Genomic DNA, 19,435 nt, shown 5'->3' with positions numbered 1-19,435 from the left:
TACCCCACTCTTCCTCCAAGGCACTTGCAAGTTCCCGGACATTTCCAGGGGGAATGGCCCTAGCCCTCACCCTTCGAACCAACAGGTCCCAGATGTGTTCAATGGGATTGAGATCCGGGCTCTTCGCTGGCCATGGCAGAACACTGACATTCCTGTCTTGCAGGAAATCACTCACAGAACGAGCAGTATGGCTGGTGGCATTGTTATGCTGGAGGGTCATGTCAGGATGAGCCTGCATAAGGGAGGAGGATGTCTTCCCTGTAACGCACAGCGTTGAGAATTGCCTGCAATGACAACTAGCTTAGTCCAATGATGCTGTGACACACCGCCCCAGACCATGACGGACCCTCCACCTCGAAATCGATCCCACCCCAGAGTACAGGCCTTGGTGCAACGCTTATTCCTTCTACGATAAATACGAGTCCGACCATCACCCCTGGTTAGACAAAACCATGCTGTCTGGTACAGTGAATGTGGGTTTGTGCCCATAGGCGACGTTGTTGCCGGTGATGTTTGGTAAAGACCTGCCTTACAACAGGCCTACAAGCCCTCAGTCCAGCCGCTCTCAGCCTATTGCGGACAGTCTGAGCACTGATGGAGGGATTGTGCATTCCTGGTGTAACTCGGGCAGTTGTTGTTGCCATCCTGTACCTGTCCTGCAGGTGTGATATTCAGAAGTACCGATCCTGTGCAGGTGTTGTTACAAGTGGTTTGCCACTGCGAGGATGATCAGCTGTCCTTCCTGTCTCCCTGTAGCGCTGTCTTAGGTGTCTCACAGTACGGACATTGCAATTTATTGCCCTGGCCACATCTGCAGTCCTCATGTTTCCATGCAGCATGCCTTTATGTTTTGTTGAACAAGCATGGAAAACACTGTTTAAACCCTTTACAATAAAGATCTGTAAAGTTATTTGGATTTTTACTAAATGATCTTTAAAATACAGTGTCCCAATCGCCCTGATGAGGCGCGCGAGGGATAAAGGCGGCCGATGACGACGGTTCGAGAGAGAGAGAATTACGGGCATGTCTGTCATGTGTGTGTTTATTTTTGTGCTTTTGTTTTAAGTTTTCATTAAATTATTATTTATATTGACAAGCCGGTTCTCGCCTCCTCCTTGCCCATCGTAACCCCCTTGCACATGTATAAAATAGTGGACTTCTAACGAGAATTCTGCAAATCTAGGCAATTTTTTAAGAGATTTCTGTTTGTGAAAATAACATTTTCCTGCAAGAATGAAATTTGAATGGCGATTTCCAGAGAATTGTTTTGTTTTCATAATAACATATAATGTCCCTATAATTATAACAACTTTAAATTGGAAGAAACAATAATGAGTAAATTAGTCACTAGTCACTCTCTCATCAACAAGGCGTTTCCATCAACAGAACTGCCGCTCACTGGATGTTTTTTTGTTTTTGGCACCATTCAGAATAAATTCTAGAGACCGCTGTGTGTGAAAATCTCAGGAGATCAGCAGTTACAGAAATACTCAAACCAACCCATCAGGCACCAACAATCATCCATCGTTTATCTAATCAGCCAATCGTGTGGCAGTATTGCAGTGTATAAAATCATGCAGATAAGGGCCAGGAGCTTCAGTTAATGTTCAAACATTAGAATGGGGAAAAAATTTGATCTCAGTGATTTGGACCGTGGCATGATTGTAGGTGCCAGACAGATTGGTTTGAGTATTTCTGTAACTGCTGATCTCCTGAGATTTTCATGCACAGCTGTCTCTAGAATTTACTCAGAATGGTGCCAAAAACAAAAAAAAAAACAACCAGTCAGTGGCAGTTCTGTAGATGAAAATGCCTTGTTGATGAAAGAAGTAAATAGAGAATGGCCAGACTTGTTCCAACTGACAATGTCTACATTACAGTAACTCAGATAACCCCTCTGTACAATGGTGGCGAGAAGAATATACAGAATCTCAGAACACTGTTTTGGCCGCATGAGGGGGACCTACACAATATTTGGCAGGTGGTTTTAATGTTGAGGCTGATCAGTGTATATTGTCAATAATAAAGTTCCAGTATAATTTACATCCCCCATTTAAATGTGTCTCGAGCTCTATACAGCTGTGATGATGAATGGAACGACGTCACACCCAGCCAACGAGCTTCCGCGTCACTATATTCCCACACCGTGAACTTTTATCAACATCTGCTGACTCGGCAGGAGCACGACCTCAGAGAAGCTTGATATATACGAATACGATTCACATCTACTGAACTTTGCTCAATTGTGTTTTCACAGCCAGAGTCCAGCAGCATCGCGGGACGTGCGGCACGAGCACATTGAGTCGTTACGGAATCGAATACACAGGAACTAGTGTGCTTACGTTCGGCCGTGATTCAGCACCGTGTCTGTGCACATCGGATCGACTTAACATTTTAAAACGAATCACTTTAAAACAAACACTCAATTCACTCAAAAGAATGAAACTACACTTTTAGTTTCCCCACTTTGTCGTGTTTTATTGAAAGCGCGCGCCTATTCTATTGAAATGCTGAACTTTTAAAATGCTAAAAGACGGAAGTTTGCGAATACAACAGTCTTTATTTAGTACTGACACATACGATGATCTCAGGTTTGCTTGGACTCGGGGGAAGAGCGTGTCATTATAGTGTAAGATCTGAGGGTGGGATCAGCTGATGATAAGTTATACGTGTTAAAGTGCAAGTGCCATACTCATCTCTACCTCAAGAGCTGGACTTTATCACAGACTGATATGAGATGTGCCCGGGACTGCAGAGGACCAAGTCTCCCCTCTCATATTATTTTATTTCTTTTTTTCTCAAAATCCATAATTTGAGTTCGTTACTGCCTCATTTGTTTAGCACCTAAGATGTCCTGCTTGTTTTTAGGGGTACTACGGAGGTAAGTGTCTTTTTTGTTGAGATATCTTTATTGTTATCATTGTATTGTATTGTATCAAAAACCTTATAACATGGTTATAATTTCCAAATATCTGCCTAGTATTTGCATGGACCACCATGCAAAGTGTCGCACTTCATCTTACATGGTGTTTCATATCTCTATGATTAACTAGCTGGTGACTCAATTGTGTGAAATAAGAAATAGTTAGAAATGGTTCATTGAATGGCCATACTTTGTGGTACCAGTGGCCAAAGAGCTGTGGAACCTTAGGAATTAAAGGTATACCTTGCATGAATTTATTTACTGGTAGTCCCATTCAATATATTGCATTTGGCTTTACTCCAAAGTAAACATCCTTGATGTTCTGGATTAGAAGCAGAAAGTCACAGTTGCCACCACCCTGTGGAATTACGGGTTCAACTCCCTTTTTGAGGGGGTAGAGAATTGTATATTACAAAACAGAATGATCTTGATGGGGTTATATTCCCCAGAGCATTATAGCTCTGGTACTGCCAATTAAAGACTTACGACACATAGATATACTATGTGGCACATGTCATTGTTTGTACTCTACTGTAAGGAATGCCGAAACCTAAGTCAAAAAGATAACTCGTTTTTCTCTTTAGAGGTTATGCAGGTTTTAACATATAGAGATACATCACCTTTACTGTGGATTGGAAGCTGCAATTCCACAATGCATCTGAAAAACTGGTTAATTTAGATAATTTATTTTCTATAACCAAGAAAGGTGTGTTATGAATGAGCAGTCACACATTACAGACACTCTTTTTGCCATTCAAAGCAAGAATTTGCTGTAGAGAGAGAGAGAGAGAGAGAGAGAGAGAGAGAGAGAGAGAGAGAGAGAGAGAGATAGAGCAAGAACGTAGATTTTGGATTAAAGAAAGTCTTGGCAGATATCATTGCATATCCCTGTTAAAAATGTTATTTTATTGCATCAATATCTGCTCTGCACTCTCTCATCAGACTGAGTGATTACATCAATGGAAGACTTCAAGTAAATATGCACAGTGTGAACATACTAGCTAAACTTTACCCTACGCATACATGATACCAGGACAGATTGTTGCACGTACTATTAGTGAACGTGTGTGCGTATCTTTAGTTAAATTGTGTACTAACTTGTTTAACAAGATGAATTATCACTGAAGCTACTGCTACTCTAATGCATGCATATGTTTCAGAATGGAAAAGCACTTTATTTGGCAAAATGTAATTGGTGATATCGTTTTTATTTATAAAACGTGTGTTATGTGTGCATGCATGAACATAGAGTGCTGTGCTTGTGTTAAAGTCCATGACCAGTTCAACCAGGCTCTGAGGGGAGGGGAGGGGAGTGAATGCAAAGGAGCCTGTCTTATTGGTCAGTTCATGTGGCGGTGTTACTAACTGCCTACGATAATTGATGGTGTAAATCTTAGCAATTATTGAGAGTGAAAGAGCTCAAGTGGGTCAAAATGATGATACACTGAGAGATTTATCTTTGTTCTAGCAAAGCTTGTATGCATTTTAACACTTTAGAAAACAATAGATTGGGAGTTTTGAGTAGAAAGTGTTGGAGTGGGGGTTGGGACTTGAGCTAAACAAAAAATTGACCATTTCTTGCTACCCTTCTGATATCCTCCTAATTTTAGTCACCAGGCTTTCCGGTCACGAGTCATCTTAGTTGAAAATGCTGTCGGCGATCAGCTCACATTGTTAAAGAATGAAAAGGAAGGCTGGTCTCAAATGATTCTTGACCTGTCTAAAGGCTCAGAAAGCCAATAATTGAATGGCAAGGACAAACGTTAGCCCTCCTTTGGCATGTAACCTTTGTTCTGTTTTTGTTTTTTGTTTGTTCACTGAAAATGCCAATTTTCTCTCTTTTGCTCTCTCCCTTTGTCTCTGATTCTTTCTGTGCTTGCTTGTGGACAAGGGTTGCAGAGAAAGGATATTCTCTCCTCCCATTTTTCTGTCTCTCCCTAGTGTGTCTTTTGTTTATCCTGTGTGCTTATGATCTGGTGAAGCCAAGCAATGTACATTTGTAGTACAAAACCATTCAAAAGTTTGGATACACCTACTTGTACTTTGTCTTACTATTTTCCATATTTTAGAGTAATAAAGTTATTCAATCATTCAACATTAATGTCATCCAAACTATGGAATAGCACAGAGAAATGGAAGTATGCACGCAGCACAGACAAATAAAAAGTTAAAGGTGAAGCATGTAATTTCTGCACCACTACTGCCACCAAACGGATGTGCAAAAATAATGACTGTTGGCCATTGGTTAATGCACTCTTCAAGTGGAGTCGAAAATGTTGTAATTACGAGTTCTATAATTCTAGTTGATACCCGAGTTGCCAAGCTGTGATGTTGAAAGATACGTGAACATGAAAGATGATGGAAAGCAAAGATTTAGCAAATTTATTTCAATTTCAGTGCTTTATTTCAATAATGTTAATATGTTACAGTACACTCAACTAATGACTGATATATAGGTTTGATTAATAGGTGTTCAGTTATGCTTATTTACAAGTATAACAAAAAGGAGTACCATTTTACCGTTGTTCATTGTGTATTTTTTACGTTTTCCGTCTTCTGTATTTTATTTCACTTCACTGTGTGACATGTTGTAATAATGAAAGTCTGATTTGGAGGTCGGAGCTTCCCAGGTCAACTTGAAGGGAGCATTAGTCAATGTTGGATGGTCATTATACTCAAACAAATTGAGCAATGTTTTGATAGCACCACTGAGACACAGTCTTTTAATGGAAATCAACCTATAAATGCCTTAGTTATAGTTGTTGTTGCATATTTAATTGGGATAAACAAATTAAAACTATCTTATATTTTAGTTTCTTCTTTTGCCTTGATACAATCTTTGCACACTATTGTAATTCTCTTTATGAGGTGCCACTTGGGATGCTTTCCCATATATGCTGTCCTCTTGCTGGTGGCTCTTTCTTTACAGAGTTCAATATATATCCTCTAAAGAAATTAAACATGTAAAATATTTTGAACATTGTAGTTTTGCAATGTTTCATTGAAACAATTAATATTTGTCAGCAAAACGTATTTCAGACATTGAGGTATCCTCAGTTTTCCTGGACGGAATGTAAAAACTACTGCGATCTAGATGAGAACAACAGCCATTTAAGTGTTATTTGGAGTAAAAATGTTCAGGAAAAAGGTGGATAAGCTTTTATATTTGTTTATTTATTTATTTGTTTATTTTTTGATGATTTTAAGATCATGAAAACATAAAATCAGTCATACAGTTTCTAAAACAGTTTCTAAATTAAAAAAATTTCAACTTATCAAAAATCTGTGTTAAAGTAATAACAGCAGATGAGTAACACACTTGAGACGCAACATGTTACTTTCAGTAATTAATCTTATGTGTCATGGATCATGTAGATCCATTTATGTGCTGCTGAAGTCTATAGACTAGACTTGGGTTAAAATAACTTGAGCTTACTGTAGATATGTTCCACCTGGAGAAAAGGCTTTGCCACTATTTATGTCCATGTTACTACCTTCACTGAAACTTTGTACCTTATTCCATTGACAATGCCAGCAGCGGAAGTGAAAGAATGTGATTTTGACCTTGGGTGTGGAATGCCAGGCTAAACCAGTTTGCAAACCTGAAGAACCTCATATCAGGCCCTTCCTATTAAATGTAAATTGTGTTTATATGTGTGTGAATATGTATGCAGATACAACATTAGAAGTTAGGCTGGTGTATCTTTCATCAGATCTGGTTTGACCTGGTAGTTGTGAGGTAATAAACCTCATATTCTAACATCCCTGTGGTTTGCATTCTTTTTAAAGTCATTAGTCACTCCTAAAGCTTTTCCACTGACATGAAAAGTTGTTGTTGGGGGGTGTTAGGGCATTGTCAATTTGTCAACAGCACCATTTCGTGGCTCCCTTCGGCATTTTGCGGCCCACTTTGGCATAACGCGGCCCCGTTTCGTGGGCAGCTCACCAGGAAAAGTCCCGGTTCTCTCGATGGCCAGTCTGCCTCTGCCCGACAGATTTGGTCAGATTTGGTTATCTAACTTTTAAACTTTTATATTGTTTAGCTCAAGTCCCAACACCCATTCCAACACTTTCTACTCCAAACTCCCAATCTATTGATTTCTAAGGTCATAAAATGTATACAAGCTTTGCTAGAACAAAGATAAGTCTCTCAGTATATCATAATTTTGACCCCTTGATACTCTCAATAATTGCTAAGCTTTACACCATCAATTATCGTAGACAGTTAGTCACACCCCCACATGAACTGACCAATCGGACAGGCTCCCTTGCATTTACCCCCTCCCCTCCCCAACTTACGTCACAAGACTTTCAAGAAATTACTTCTATCATTGGTGACTGTTAAGATCTTTTGTTGATCCTGTCAAGCAAGCATAGTCCTAACCATATCCATTAAATTTAACATTAACCATTTTCATTTCCTGAAATCAAAGGGAACCCTAAGCCTGAACCTAAAATCTGATTGGTTGACAGGAATGTTGTTCCATGACCAACAATGATGTCGCTCCAGGAACATGTCCTACAAACACAGTCACCATCTGTCATCAATCACTTTGCAGTGTGATAAATGCTAGACAGTGGTTTATTGTGTGTAAAGGAAAGACTATTTAGCAGTTAGATGATCTGACACTAATGAAATGTTACTCTGTTCAGTATGTTGTGTGTGTGTCCTTTTCAATGTTCACACGTAAACTAACTAAGAATGATGAAGAGTTGTTTTTATTATCTGTTTTTTACATTTGTTTGATGCCTGAAAATGCCATGAAGTGTATTGAATTTTGTCCTTGCAGGCGAAATGCCTTCACTGCAGCTTCAGTGGGGGTCCGGTCCCTCGCCTCCATCCCCTCTCTACCTCCATCTGTGGCTGAGTTTGTTTCAGGGGCCGTGGCTGAATGTAAACCTGCTAAAGTGCACGTGGTCACAGGCACATCAGAAGAGACGGCAGATATCCTGGCCAACTTGGAGAAAGATGGCATGGTGAAAAAACTCACCAAATATGAAAACTGGTGAGTCACTACTGACGGCTTCAGGGGCGGTTTTGCCACTTCTTTGCTAAGTCCTTGATCTTGTGTGTTTGGCACACAGTATGTTTTTTCCTAATATTTCTCAAAGAGTCTTTTCATATTGGAACCATTTAACCCAATACTAATTACAACATGAATGATTTGACATTGTACCAATCTTGATGTAGATCTGTTTTGATTTTTAATAATTGTTGATTGCTTTGTGTAGCTGGCTGGCACGAACTGACCCTAAAGATGTGGCTCGTGTGGAGAGTAAGACAGTGATCGTGACTAAGAATCAGAGAGACACTATCCCCATCCCCACTGGAGGCACTAAGTCCCAGCTGGGCAGCTGGATGAGTGAAGGAGACTTCCAGAAGGCCCGAGAGGATCGCTTTCCTGGCTGCATGGCAGGTGTGTATGCTACCTGAAACTATTGATCAATAGATTATTAAAATAGAATGTATTCTGATATATTTTTATGTTTTACTTTTTTATATATCAAAGAGGTGATGCAAAAAATATAGAACAGGATTCATTACTTTCACCAGTGTTGCCAACTTCTTTCAATGAAAAGTAGCTAAAGCCTGCTCAAAAAGTCGCTAAATGTAAATTAGCATATTCATGACATCATGCGTTGTATTTGCATTCTTTTTAATGTATTAAAATGAAATTGTTTAAATTAAAACAGAGGAGGCAAAAGATACAGATTATTGATTGGTCCTTGGCAACTCTGTTTGCACATGATCAGCTCATTCACGTCTGTGTCAGCTGCTGTGCGGTGAACTGAATGTGCTGCTCTGTCTGCCGCTGAATAGAGTAGATGCAGAGAGGTGTGCCTGCGGCGGGAAAGCAAGACCTCGCGCTCGCTCGGCAATACTGGCGACTCTTCTTCAGAAAGTAGCTAAAGCTTGTCCAAAATGTCGCTAGATTTGCCATTAGGTGCGTTTTAGAAATAAATCACTAAAGAGGTCTGAAAAGTCGCTAAATCTAGCGACAAAGTCGCTAAGTTGGAAACACTGACTTTCACACTGAAATTTCATGAGATGCAACTGGCTGACAAACACATATTGAGCTTCAAATAAAATATATGAGCTGCACTTGTGTATTTTCTCAAGCACTTTTTGAGTCTAAATAGATGCACAACATACTAAAACAACATTTTAGAAGCATACCTAAATGACAATAGTCGTATAATTTTGTTCATGTGTTACATTTGCTGTAGTTTACTTCAGCCGCCGCCCGTGCATTTTAAGTCTAGGCCTTCAGTGCGATTCATGCCATTAAGAAAACACAGTTTCACAATGAATAAGACACCGTATGCCCATCACACATTAAGTGGTAGTCATCTAATAAAACAAATTGAAATGATAAAGACACGCCTATGCCCAAGGAGGTCTAATACAAAGAAAAAGCTCTCTAATAATATTTGTGATTAAAATTTTGCTTGCAATACATTTTGTTTCGTCAGGGTACACGGTTACTTTTACATAATTGATCCGACACTGAATGCTCAAGCAGCCTAATTTGCACTTAGAAAACTCCTGATGTTGCTATAATAATGCAAAAAGCACTTACCAATCAGCTTGAAGTGAAAATCAGTCCTCCTTTCCTGTTAAATTAACCAATCGCACGATCATGCAGAACTTCTTAGGTTTTTAAATCCATAAGGATCTCTTTCTCAATGGCGATACCAGCAATGATTATAGCTTACTCATCAGCAAGATCTCACGCTCTTCACTTTCAAATAGGGTTGAAACAATTAGTCGACGTTATCGGCAACGTCGACATTAAAACATTTTTGACAAAAATCATCATTGTCGAATAGTCATTTGATGTCATTTAACATAACATGAGATCACATTAAACTCTAATGCGGACACACAAGAGCAGCACTGCAGCTCCCACCTGACTTAGGAGAGGAAAATTACACTGTCCAGATGCAGCTTCATCTTATGTAGATCGCAAAGTAAAAGGGAATTATACAAAAATACAAAATAAGTAAATACAATAGCACTCTCTTTGTGGCATAAGTGGAGTCAGAGCTCTTTAAAGGAAACACCTCTGTGTTACGCAGATTCAATGTGTTATAGCTTTATTAAAGTTCAAATAATACAGAAGCAGGTCATGTAATTAACTACAAACTCCAAAACTGGCATTTCTCTGTGTGGTCAGTGCCTCTTTTATGAGTTGCGCGAATGTCCCGATCTAAGGGGGAGAAATTGAAACTGCACCCGGCTGATGCACACGCTGTCACGGGGACGCTCGTCCCTCGAGCCCGAACTTGCTGCAGCTAAACTATAACGCGATGGCTCCTGACTTATTGAATCATAAAATGTCACTGTGCATTTCTTATCGTGAAGAAAAGGCAATACGCAGCTCTATTAATAAGAGAGATTTGTGTGTGTGAGAGTTAAAGATGGATTGAAGTGAACAGAAAGGTGAGGGGTAGTCTTCGCCCCATTACACACTGCAACAAAATACGTTTATGAATTGTTTTGGCTTGTTTTCCAATAATTAATATATAAAACTAATTTAAAACTATGTACATTTTCTTTAGCAGCTATACTGCAGAAGAAAAAATTGTTATGGGATTCAACTGTTTTAGCACTGCCAGGCCCCACCACGTCTGTTCTAGCTGGGAGGATGATTATAAAAATAATCGTTAGTTGCAGCCCTACTTTCAAATTACGTACATCACTTAAATCGTGATTGCATCACTCAAGGCCAGCTAGAAGGCCTCGACTGGGACATATCCTAAAGACCACACCCACCAAGAACAAATAAATCAGTCTGAATGGCTGATGAATCTGACAATCTGACTTTAGATGCCCATTCATTTGCACTGTTGAGGGATTCTGTGGAAATTCTGAAGGTCTGAAGGAGCTCAGACTCACGCGCTGCTTTAGCTAAAGAGAATGGCTTCGGGCATGCGATTTGTGAAACGGCTATCACACTTTGCTTGTAAGCATCGAGGAATAAATTCTGATTGGATAAACTTTTAGTTTTTTTGCTATTCCTTTGTTGATGAATTAGGAGTGGAAAGAGTTGAAAATACATAGGCAAAAAGGTCAATGAGAATGAAAGGATGAAAAAATATAATTTTATTAGACATGTTACACCAGCAGAGAAGGAATTGCTTGCCCTGAGAAATTGCCACTGGTTTACTTCCACGTTGCTTCTTCATCAGAAAGCAATGTCAAATGTAAATTAAGTCAATCACTGAAACATCACTTCAAACTTGAGTAAGAAATAGCATGTATAATATGTATGTGTTCACGCAGATGGATATTGATAATTCACTATTGTCCCACAGAACATCAATATGATATAGTAGTCTTACTATAAACTTAAATAGATATAAAAATCATGAAAATATGATTTATGGAAGCACAAAAAAGCGACACGATTACATATCTCTGGTCTTTAATGACTCAATACACTTTTGGTAATTAAGCGGTTATGTAAAAAAAAATATTTGTAGCGCTATTAAGACTAAAGAGGTATGGGCTCCAAAAAATAGATGAGGCACAGGGGGTAAAATGAGTTCATGGGTCACTAAAGACCTTAAGTATACATTAAAGGTATAATTGTAGAATATAGAATGTGTTGGTTTTAATGATTATCTTGACTATATTCAAGACTAGGTTGTATTCAATCAGCATTGTATGTATTAAGACCACAAGTTAATTTGACAGTCCTGTAAGAAAGAAATATCAGTAACTTAGAGCATGTTAATGGTAATGCCATGGTAATGGGTTCAGTTCCCAGGAAACAGACAAACTGATTAAAAATGTACCTTGAATGAAAGTCACTGGTTAAAAATTTCTGCAAAAACATAGATTAAGTACTTTTTGTAGTGTTTAAAAGTAAAACAAATAATTCTGTCTGTCCCTCGCAGGACGTACAATGTATGTGATTCCCTTCAGTATGGGCCCGGTGAACTCTAGTCTTGCTAAGTTTGGTGTTCAGGTGACAGATTCTCCATATGTGGTGGCTAGCATGGGTGTCATGACACGGATGGGAACTCCAGTCCTGGAGAAACTGGCAGAGGGAGCAGAGTTTGTGCGTTGCCAACACTCTGTGGGCAGACCTCTACCACTCAAAGGTAGCTCATCTAGTTCACATTAATGTTAAATGTGATCAATGCTTCAACCCTGCTGAAAAGGTCCCCTAAGACCATCATGAATTTCCTGGTCCATTTCCTCCAATTTATCCATTGAGTAAATTGTTTTATTTGGCTAATATTCTTGCCTTTCTTGTCAATACAACTTCCCTCTTGTCCTCTAATCTTCCCTTCCAGCTCCTTTAGTAAACAGCTGGCCTTGTAATCCAGAGAAAGTATTGATCTCACATCTTCCAGACACCAGACAGATCATGTCCTTTGGCAGCGGTTATGGTGGAAACTCACTGCTTGGAAAGAAGTGCTTTGCTCTTCGTATTGCCTCTCGTATTGCCAAAGATGAGGGCTGGTTGGCTGAACACATGCTGGTAAAGGACTTCAGCAACAATCCAGGGGCCTCATTTATAAAGACATGTGTAGAATCGTCCTAAATGTGAATGTTCAGTAATTTCCTAAATGTTCCTGCAAACAATTAATAAAACATCCATGCTCAAAAAAAAAGCTCTCTGATCCTTTAAAATTTTTACATACGATCCATAGAACTTGGTGTTTAAAAATCAGGCCCCAGGATGTTTTCTTTTTACTGCATAATGTCTACTGTATGAAATTAATGTTACAATTATTTACAACCTTATGTATACTTTACAACCTTACCTAACATATTGCCTTTTTGATCGTGCACCTTGAATTATCCATCTATACTATTAGCTAGGGAAATGGCATGATTTATAAACATGCAATTGATAGAGACGTTTCTCTTTCTTCTAGATTCTTGGAATTACGAATCCACAGGGAGTGAAGCGCTACATTGCAGCAGCTTTTCCCAGTGCTTGTGGAAAAACCAACCTGGCCATGATGAAGCCAGCAATGCCAGGCTGGAAAGTTGAGTGTGTGGGCGATGACATTGCCTGGATGAAGTTTGACAGTCAGGGTGAGAAACATGACTTGTCTTACACAACCCATGCAATTATTATCACACTGAAACATGGTTGGGTATACAGAGAGGCCACTAAATCAATAATTTTGTAGTTTTATTAGGTAACAGAGAGAGAGAAGTAATTAAAACCAAAATTAGTGCATGACTCAGCAAGCAAAACACACACTACTAAACACTAAAATTACCCTTATATTTAAACTAAACATAATAATGAAGTATGTAAAACCAGTTGCTGAGAAACAATTTTGCTGTTTAGTGTGCTAATGCATGTTGGTCTATTAGAGGGTGTAATCGAATGTTTTCTGTGGGTATAAATAGATGTTTTTAATACAGAATGTGTATTTTGGATCTCTCCTTCAGGTAAGCTTAGAGCTATAAACCCAGAGAATGGTTTCTTTGGAGTTGCCCCCGGAACGTCCCTAAAGACCAACCCACATGCCATGGCAACCATCTCCAGGAACACAGTGTTCACTAATGTGGGAGAGACCAGTGATGGGGGCATATGGTGGGAGGGTCTGGAACCACCAGCACCTGGGATCAAGCTCACCGACTGGCATGGAAAATCCTGGAAGTATGGTATGAATGGTATAGAAAAGCATATTCTCTATATGGTGTGTGCTTCCATTTTCAATTAACAGCTTTAAACACGTCTGTCTTTCTTTTTTTGTCAGGTGATTCTACACTGTGTGCCCATCCGAACTCCAGATTTTGCACCCCAGCTGGCCAGTGCCCCATCATAGATCCACGCTGGGAGAGTGATGAGGGCGTCCCAATTGATGCCATCATATTTGGTGGTAGAAGACCAGAGGGTCGGTGTCACTTAATCAAATTCAGCACAATTTGCACATTATTAACACTATCTCTAGTAGTTATTTGTATTAGTATTCATCATGTATTACATCCTTTAAAAAAAAAGTCAAAGATAATACAGATTAAATTTTCTCCAAATGTACCTGTGTCTGTTTCCCAGGTGTGCCTCTGGTGTATGAGTCATTTAACTGGCGTCATGGTGTGTTTGTTGGCGCTTCCATGAGATCTGAATCTACAGCTGCTGCTGAACATAAAGGTACAATCTGACTTTCAATCCCCCATATGATAAATGTAAAATTCAGAATTATACAGTATTATTACCCAGCTCTCTTTAGTACTCGAATCTGATTGGTGAATCACGCCATCCACTGATATTTCTGAATAATGCCTGCACGTCTGAAAAATCTGAGTTGAATACAAGTTAAGCTAAATCAACAGCATTTGTGGCATAATGTTGATTACCATAAAAAATTGTTTCAACTTGTCCCTCCTTTTCTTTAAATAACAAAAATCTGGGTTCCAGTGAGTCACTTACAATGGAAGTGAATGGGGCCAATCCGTAAACATTAAAATGCTCACTGTTTCAAAGATAGCCTCAAGATGTAAAGAATATGTGTGTTAACATGATTTTAGTGTGATAAAATCACTTACTAGCCTTATCTGTGTAAAGATATATCCAATTTTACAACTTTGTTGCCATGACAACATAATGCCATAAACTTTAAAACACTAAAACAACCATAAAAAAGCTGATTTTAACAACATTACGCCTCAAATAATACTTAAGTTTTAAAAGAAAATGTGTATAAGTACATTTAAAAAATCACATGCGTCACATTTCTTTTTTAAACCCTCCAAAAATTGGCCCCATTTACTTCCTTTGTAAATGCTTCACTGCATCCTCGATTTTTGAATCTTTTTTTTAAGAAAGGGAAACAGGAGTAGAAATAATTTTTTGTGGTAATCAAAATTTTTCCACAAATGCTATCAACTCAGCTTAACTTGTATTGAACCCGGAATATTTATTTAAATGATATTTCACCGGTCATCCGGGTATTGCCAGTCATCTTACCTACTTCAAGTAAACTAATAACATAATTTAATCTCATATCAGTATTTCATGTCCATATATTAATTTATTTGGGAAATAGTCATGTAATAAAGCAGTCAGACAGTAGTTGTCGCAAAATAAACCCCAACAGGTTCATCCAAACTCTTGATGCAAACGTAGATAGAATTCAGTTCTTCTTGAGATTCCAGTCTCATTCCTCACATAATAACATAATTTCAACTCAAATCAATATTTCTTGTCCATTTATTTATTTACAGGGTATTTGGTAGATAGCCATATAATAAGCAGGTAATAAACATGTAATAATGTGCAATTAGTCTTTACTGCAAAAAAACAACCTCCAGGATGATACTAGACCTGGGTTTATTTTGTGATAATGCTGACTGTACATTATCCTTTACATATAATATTTAGCAACTTTAAGCTGTGACTCACATCGTGATCAGAAAGTTACTGACAATCTTTAATGACGTATAATATTTTTCACTCATAATATTTAGGTAAAGCTATCATGCATGACCCCTTTGCCATGCGTCCTTTCTTCGGCTACAACTTTGGCGACTACCTGGCCCACTGGTTGAGTATGGAGACACGGAAGGGGCCGACCCAGCTCCCTAAGATCTTCCACGTGAACTGGTTCCGAAAAGATCAGAAGACCGGCTCCTTCCTGTGGCCAGGATTTGGAGAGAACGCTCGCGTCCTCGAGTGGATCTTCAAGCGATGTGGCCGAACCAGCGAAGATGAGGCTGCTTCCAAGAGCATTATTGGTTGGATTCCACAAAAGGGTGCCATACACACAGAAGGCCTGGGTGGGAATATAGATATGGGTGCCCTCTTTGACCTGCCCAAACCCTTCTGGCAGAAAGAAACACAGGAGCTCAGAACCTACTTCACCCAGCAAGTTGGGGCTGATCTACCTGCACAAGTGGAGGGAGAGCTGAGAGCGCTGGAGGAGAGAGTGAGGGATTAAATAGACACTATATTGCATTACATTTATGCTGAGTAAACAGGTATAGAAATGGGCTGAGGCGGAGGCAACTGTGTTATTGTGAATGACTGTTGCACTGCAGTGAACACTGCACTGGAGAAAGACACAAAGTCTATATCACTATTAGTGATATCAATACAAAAGTGCCTTATTATATTTTACAATAGAAGATAACAAATCTGTTTAATGTTTACAATTTGTCTGCCAAAAATGATATTTTTAAAACTTTATGAATTAACAAGATACATACATAGCAAATCCCAATATGAAAAATCAAATAAAATAAATGAAATATAAAAATGCTGCCATCATTTACTCAGTTTCATATTGTTCCAACCACTCTCTTTCTTCTGTGGAACACAAAATGAGATGTTAGGCAGAATGTCACAATTCACTTTCATTGCAGAAAAAAATAATTTTGGGCAAAATGATCAGATATGTCTTATGTCAAATATTTTTCTAAATGTTTGCTGGTGACTTAGTGAAAGCTGAATTTTAATTATTGACAAGCTTACACTTGAACCAAGGTTGACAGATCTGGACCAAAGAGTACTGATGAGTCTCAGTCACTAATATATCCCACTATACACTATGTAAATATTTATGTGTTTTTTTTTTTGTTCATGCCCAAAAGGTTTTTCAAGCGGGGGGATCACCAAACTAGATCGCTCAACCTTAATGTAAAAAATATTTACATTTTACATTTATTCATTTGGCAGATGCTTTTATCCAAAGCGACTTACAAAAGAGGAAAACATAAGTGAATCATCTTAAGGAGACAGTGGTACAAAAAGTGCCATACTACAAAGTTTCACTAGCATTAGAAGAGTATTCAAAACGGATTAAAGTGCAACAAAGTTTTTAGTGACTGGTTAAGTGCTTTCAGCCATTTTTTGAAGACAGAAAGTGAAATATTAGTCTAATAAAATGTGTTTTATTACATTTTATCATATTTAAAATGTTTCCAAATCATTAATGGACTGCCTGCAAATGGTCTAAAGTAAAATGTTTGATAACATGTTTGTGCAAAAATCACCTTCAATTATCAGCTGGATCTCTGCTGATGACTGGCTGCCATGTTTATTCTGTGTGGTGTAGAAAAATAACACTTTATTATTCTGAGTTACAATGAACGAAATATTTTCTGCCACTAGTGGTGAGTCCTGTCTATGTCTGTATCTGGTGTAGATCAAGTCCTTTAATGGACTGGCTTTGCTTTTGCAGATCAAAGTCACAAAGTCAGCCAACAGAGACTGAAGCAGATGGCTCAATGATGATATATTGTATGCTTCTTTAGGAGGAACTTTGATAGAAAACAAGCACATACACAAAAAGTAATATAAGAGATCTATGTATACACCGCATATATTGATACCTTGAGTCTACATAATGCCAAAAAGCTATACATGTGACAACTTGAAGACTTATGTTGAAGACAACTTAAAGACAAAAAACTTCAGTGTGGAGGTCACAAATATAATGGTACTCTGTGTTCCTTTAAAATATTAAAGGCACTGAATGCAAAAATTTTTTAGAATAAAGGTTTTATTGTGATGAAGGTCATATTTTTTATCATTTTTGGTTTTGAAAGATTCATGTTTTTTTTTAATTCACACAGAACAAGACAAACACTGTGTCTGCATTGCTAACAAGTTGCCTTGTTTCGGTTATCTTTTATTTATTTTTTGTGCTGTCTCAAATTAAAGACAAATATCATTTTAATTGTTTTCATCATTAATGCATCTATAAAATGATATGATTGTGTCAGTTGGCCAGCAAAAAGAAAATACAAAAATGATTTACTGCCCTCAAGTTGTTCCTTTTTGTTTACCCCCCTGGTAGAATCGTAACACAATATTTTCTTCAAGAACCCTAAAGCTGCTCTTTCCCCCCAAAAAACATTGACCACTCCGGTCAAGGTCCAATGGGGAAAAAAATCAATATAAAAATATCATAAAAGTAGTCCATACAACACAAAGCAGTTGTATGGCTCCAGAAAGCTTGGAATATAGTGCACAAGTAATATGGACACTTTTATGATGTCTTTATATTGAACCTTTACTAGTGCTTTATAGCATTTGTCCTTTTTGATGCTTGACAGCTCCTGCTCACTATAAACTGTTATTCTATTGAATAGAGCTGCTTAAAATATCTATTTTTATGTTCCAAGGAAAAATAACAGCATATGGGTTTTGAACAACATCAAAAGCAATAAGACCCATTGTAATCGATGATGCTGTATAAACTAGGAGTGTCTTGGAAAAAAATCCTTATAATGAACAAATTACTGCCGTTGCCTAATAAACATGCAATCGTGTAATCATAAGAAGGTAATTGTAGTCCGATAATGATCATTTAAAATGAAATATATTCCAATTACAAGTCCTTGATTTTCGTAATCTGATTCGCAATTCATGTATTACATGTAATCAGTTACAACCCAGCACTGTATGTCATTAGATTATTGTTGTCACACACATGGCTCTATGAAAGAAATCCCAAATGTTTGTCCCCACAGCCTGATCTCACAGTGAAATCAGAAAGGGTAGACCAACTTTTCTTTTGTAAAAATCGGTATAAATTGAACGAAATTCCGAAACACTGCCCCCAGTGGCCAAATCGGTAAATGTTGTAGGGCATATGGGCACGTGTGAGCCCCAGAAGAGGCCGCCAAACGCTATTAGTGAAGCAAGTTGTTCAGCTGTACAGGACGTTATACAATGAAGAGAAAAGCATATATTTATAGATTATATCCCTCAACCCGAACCTTGCCTAAACCATTAGTAGAGTAAAAAAGTAATGTTAGAAGGAAAAGTGAACTCTCTGAATTATACTCGTCATTGATTAATCAAATGTGAGAACTGCCTGGCTTTGAACACTAGTCTCCCTCGCAGCTGATACAACGCCCTGCAAATCACACCAGGTGACATGGTAAACACATCCACTGCAAACATGTTTAATGCTGCATGTCAGCGCGTCGGCATACAGTCACTGATCCTATGGAACCGGAACTATCGGAAACATCATGCCGACTACACGTGTGATCAGTGACGTGCGGTGATGTCTTAAAGAGGCTAGGCACTGAGTTATGAAAGCCAGATTACCTGATTTATTGTTTAAGCTAATAATACGTAATAACAGTGAACGTTACGCACAAGTGCGGCATATCAAGAAATGTACAAATCAGGATGTATATCGTGTACACTCACTCACTCTCTCACACGCACACGCACACGCACACACACACACACACACACACACACACACACACACACACACACAAGCGCGTAAACAGTGAACGTTACGCACAAGCGCAGATCAAGAAATGTACAAATCAGGATGTATATCGTGTACTCTCTCTCTCTCTCTCTCTCTCTTTCACACGCACACACACACAAGCGCGTAAACAGTGAACGTTACGCATTTATCAGATCCTTCAAAACCTCTCGGTTTTCCTTTACCTTTTCATTGTGGTAGGTTATATTCAGCTTCCTTTGCTCGTCAAGTGCAAGGTTGATCCGAGATTTTCCAAAGGTTTTCAGTGTAATTTGACACTGGATGTGAGCTGACGACTTTTCA

At 38.5% G+C, this 19,435-nt stretch overlaps 1 protein-coding gene across 1 annotated transcript; it reads left to right on the top strand.

Moving 5' to 3' along the window:
* The first annotated feature begins 2,179 nt into the window (after positions 1 to 2,179).
* On the top strand, positions 2,180 to 17,578 carry pck2 (phosphoenolpyruvate carboxykinase 2 (mitochondrial)). The gene is made up of 10 exons (XM_052114837.1): positions 2,180 to 2,881; positions 7,714 to 7,929; positions 8,156 to 8,340; positions 11,828 to 12,034; positions 12,230 to 12,417; positions 12,818 to 12,980; positions 13,347 to 13,562; positions 13,658 to 13,795; positions 13,957 to 14,052; positions 15,369 to 17,578. Exons 1-10 carry the CDS (start codon positions 2,850 to 2,852, stop codon positions 15,836 to 15,838), a joined length of 1,911 nt encoding a protein of 636 aa, XP_051970797.1. The 5' UTR covers positions 2,180 to 2,849; the 3' UTR covers positions 15,839 to 17,578.
* Positions 17,579 to 19,435: the final 1,857 nt, after the last annotated feature.

This window comes from Xyrauchen texanus, chromosome 42, assembly GCF_025860055.1.
Source record: "Xyrauchen texanus isolate HMW12.3.18 chromosome 42, RBS_HiC_50CHRs, whole genome shotgun sequence".
NCBI lineage: Eukaryota > Metazoa > Chordata > Actinopteri > Cypriniformes > Catostomidae > Xyrauchen > Xyrauchen texanus.
Note: the sequence above shows the minus strand (reverse complement) of the source record. Positions and strands in the feature narration are given on the sequence as shown.

Excerpts from the sequence above, each read along its gene's own strand:
- pck2 (XM_052114837.1), top strand. The coding sequence starts at position 2,850 with ATGTCCTGCTTGTTTTTAGGGGTACTACGGAG. Across the intron at positions 8,341-11,827 it reads CTTTCCTGGCTGCATGGCAG|GACGTACAATGTATGTGATT; the intron begins GTGTGTATGCTA and ends TGTCCCTCGCAG. Across the intron at positions 12,418-12,817 it reads GGTTGGCTGAACACATGCTG|ATTCTTGGAATTACGAATCC; the intron begins GTAAAGGACTTC and ends TCTTTCTTCTAG.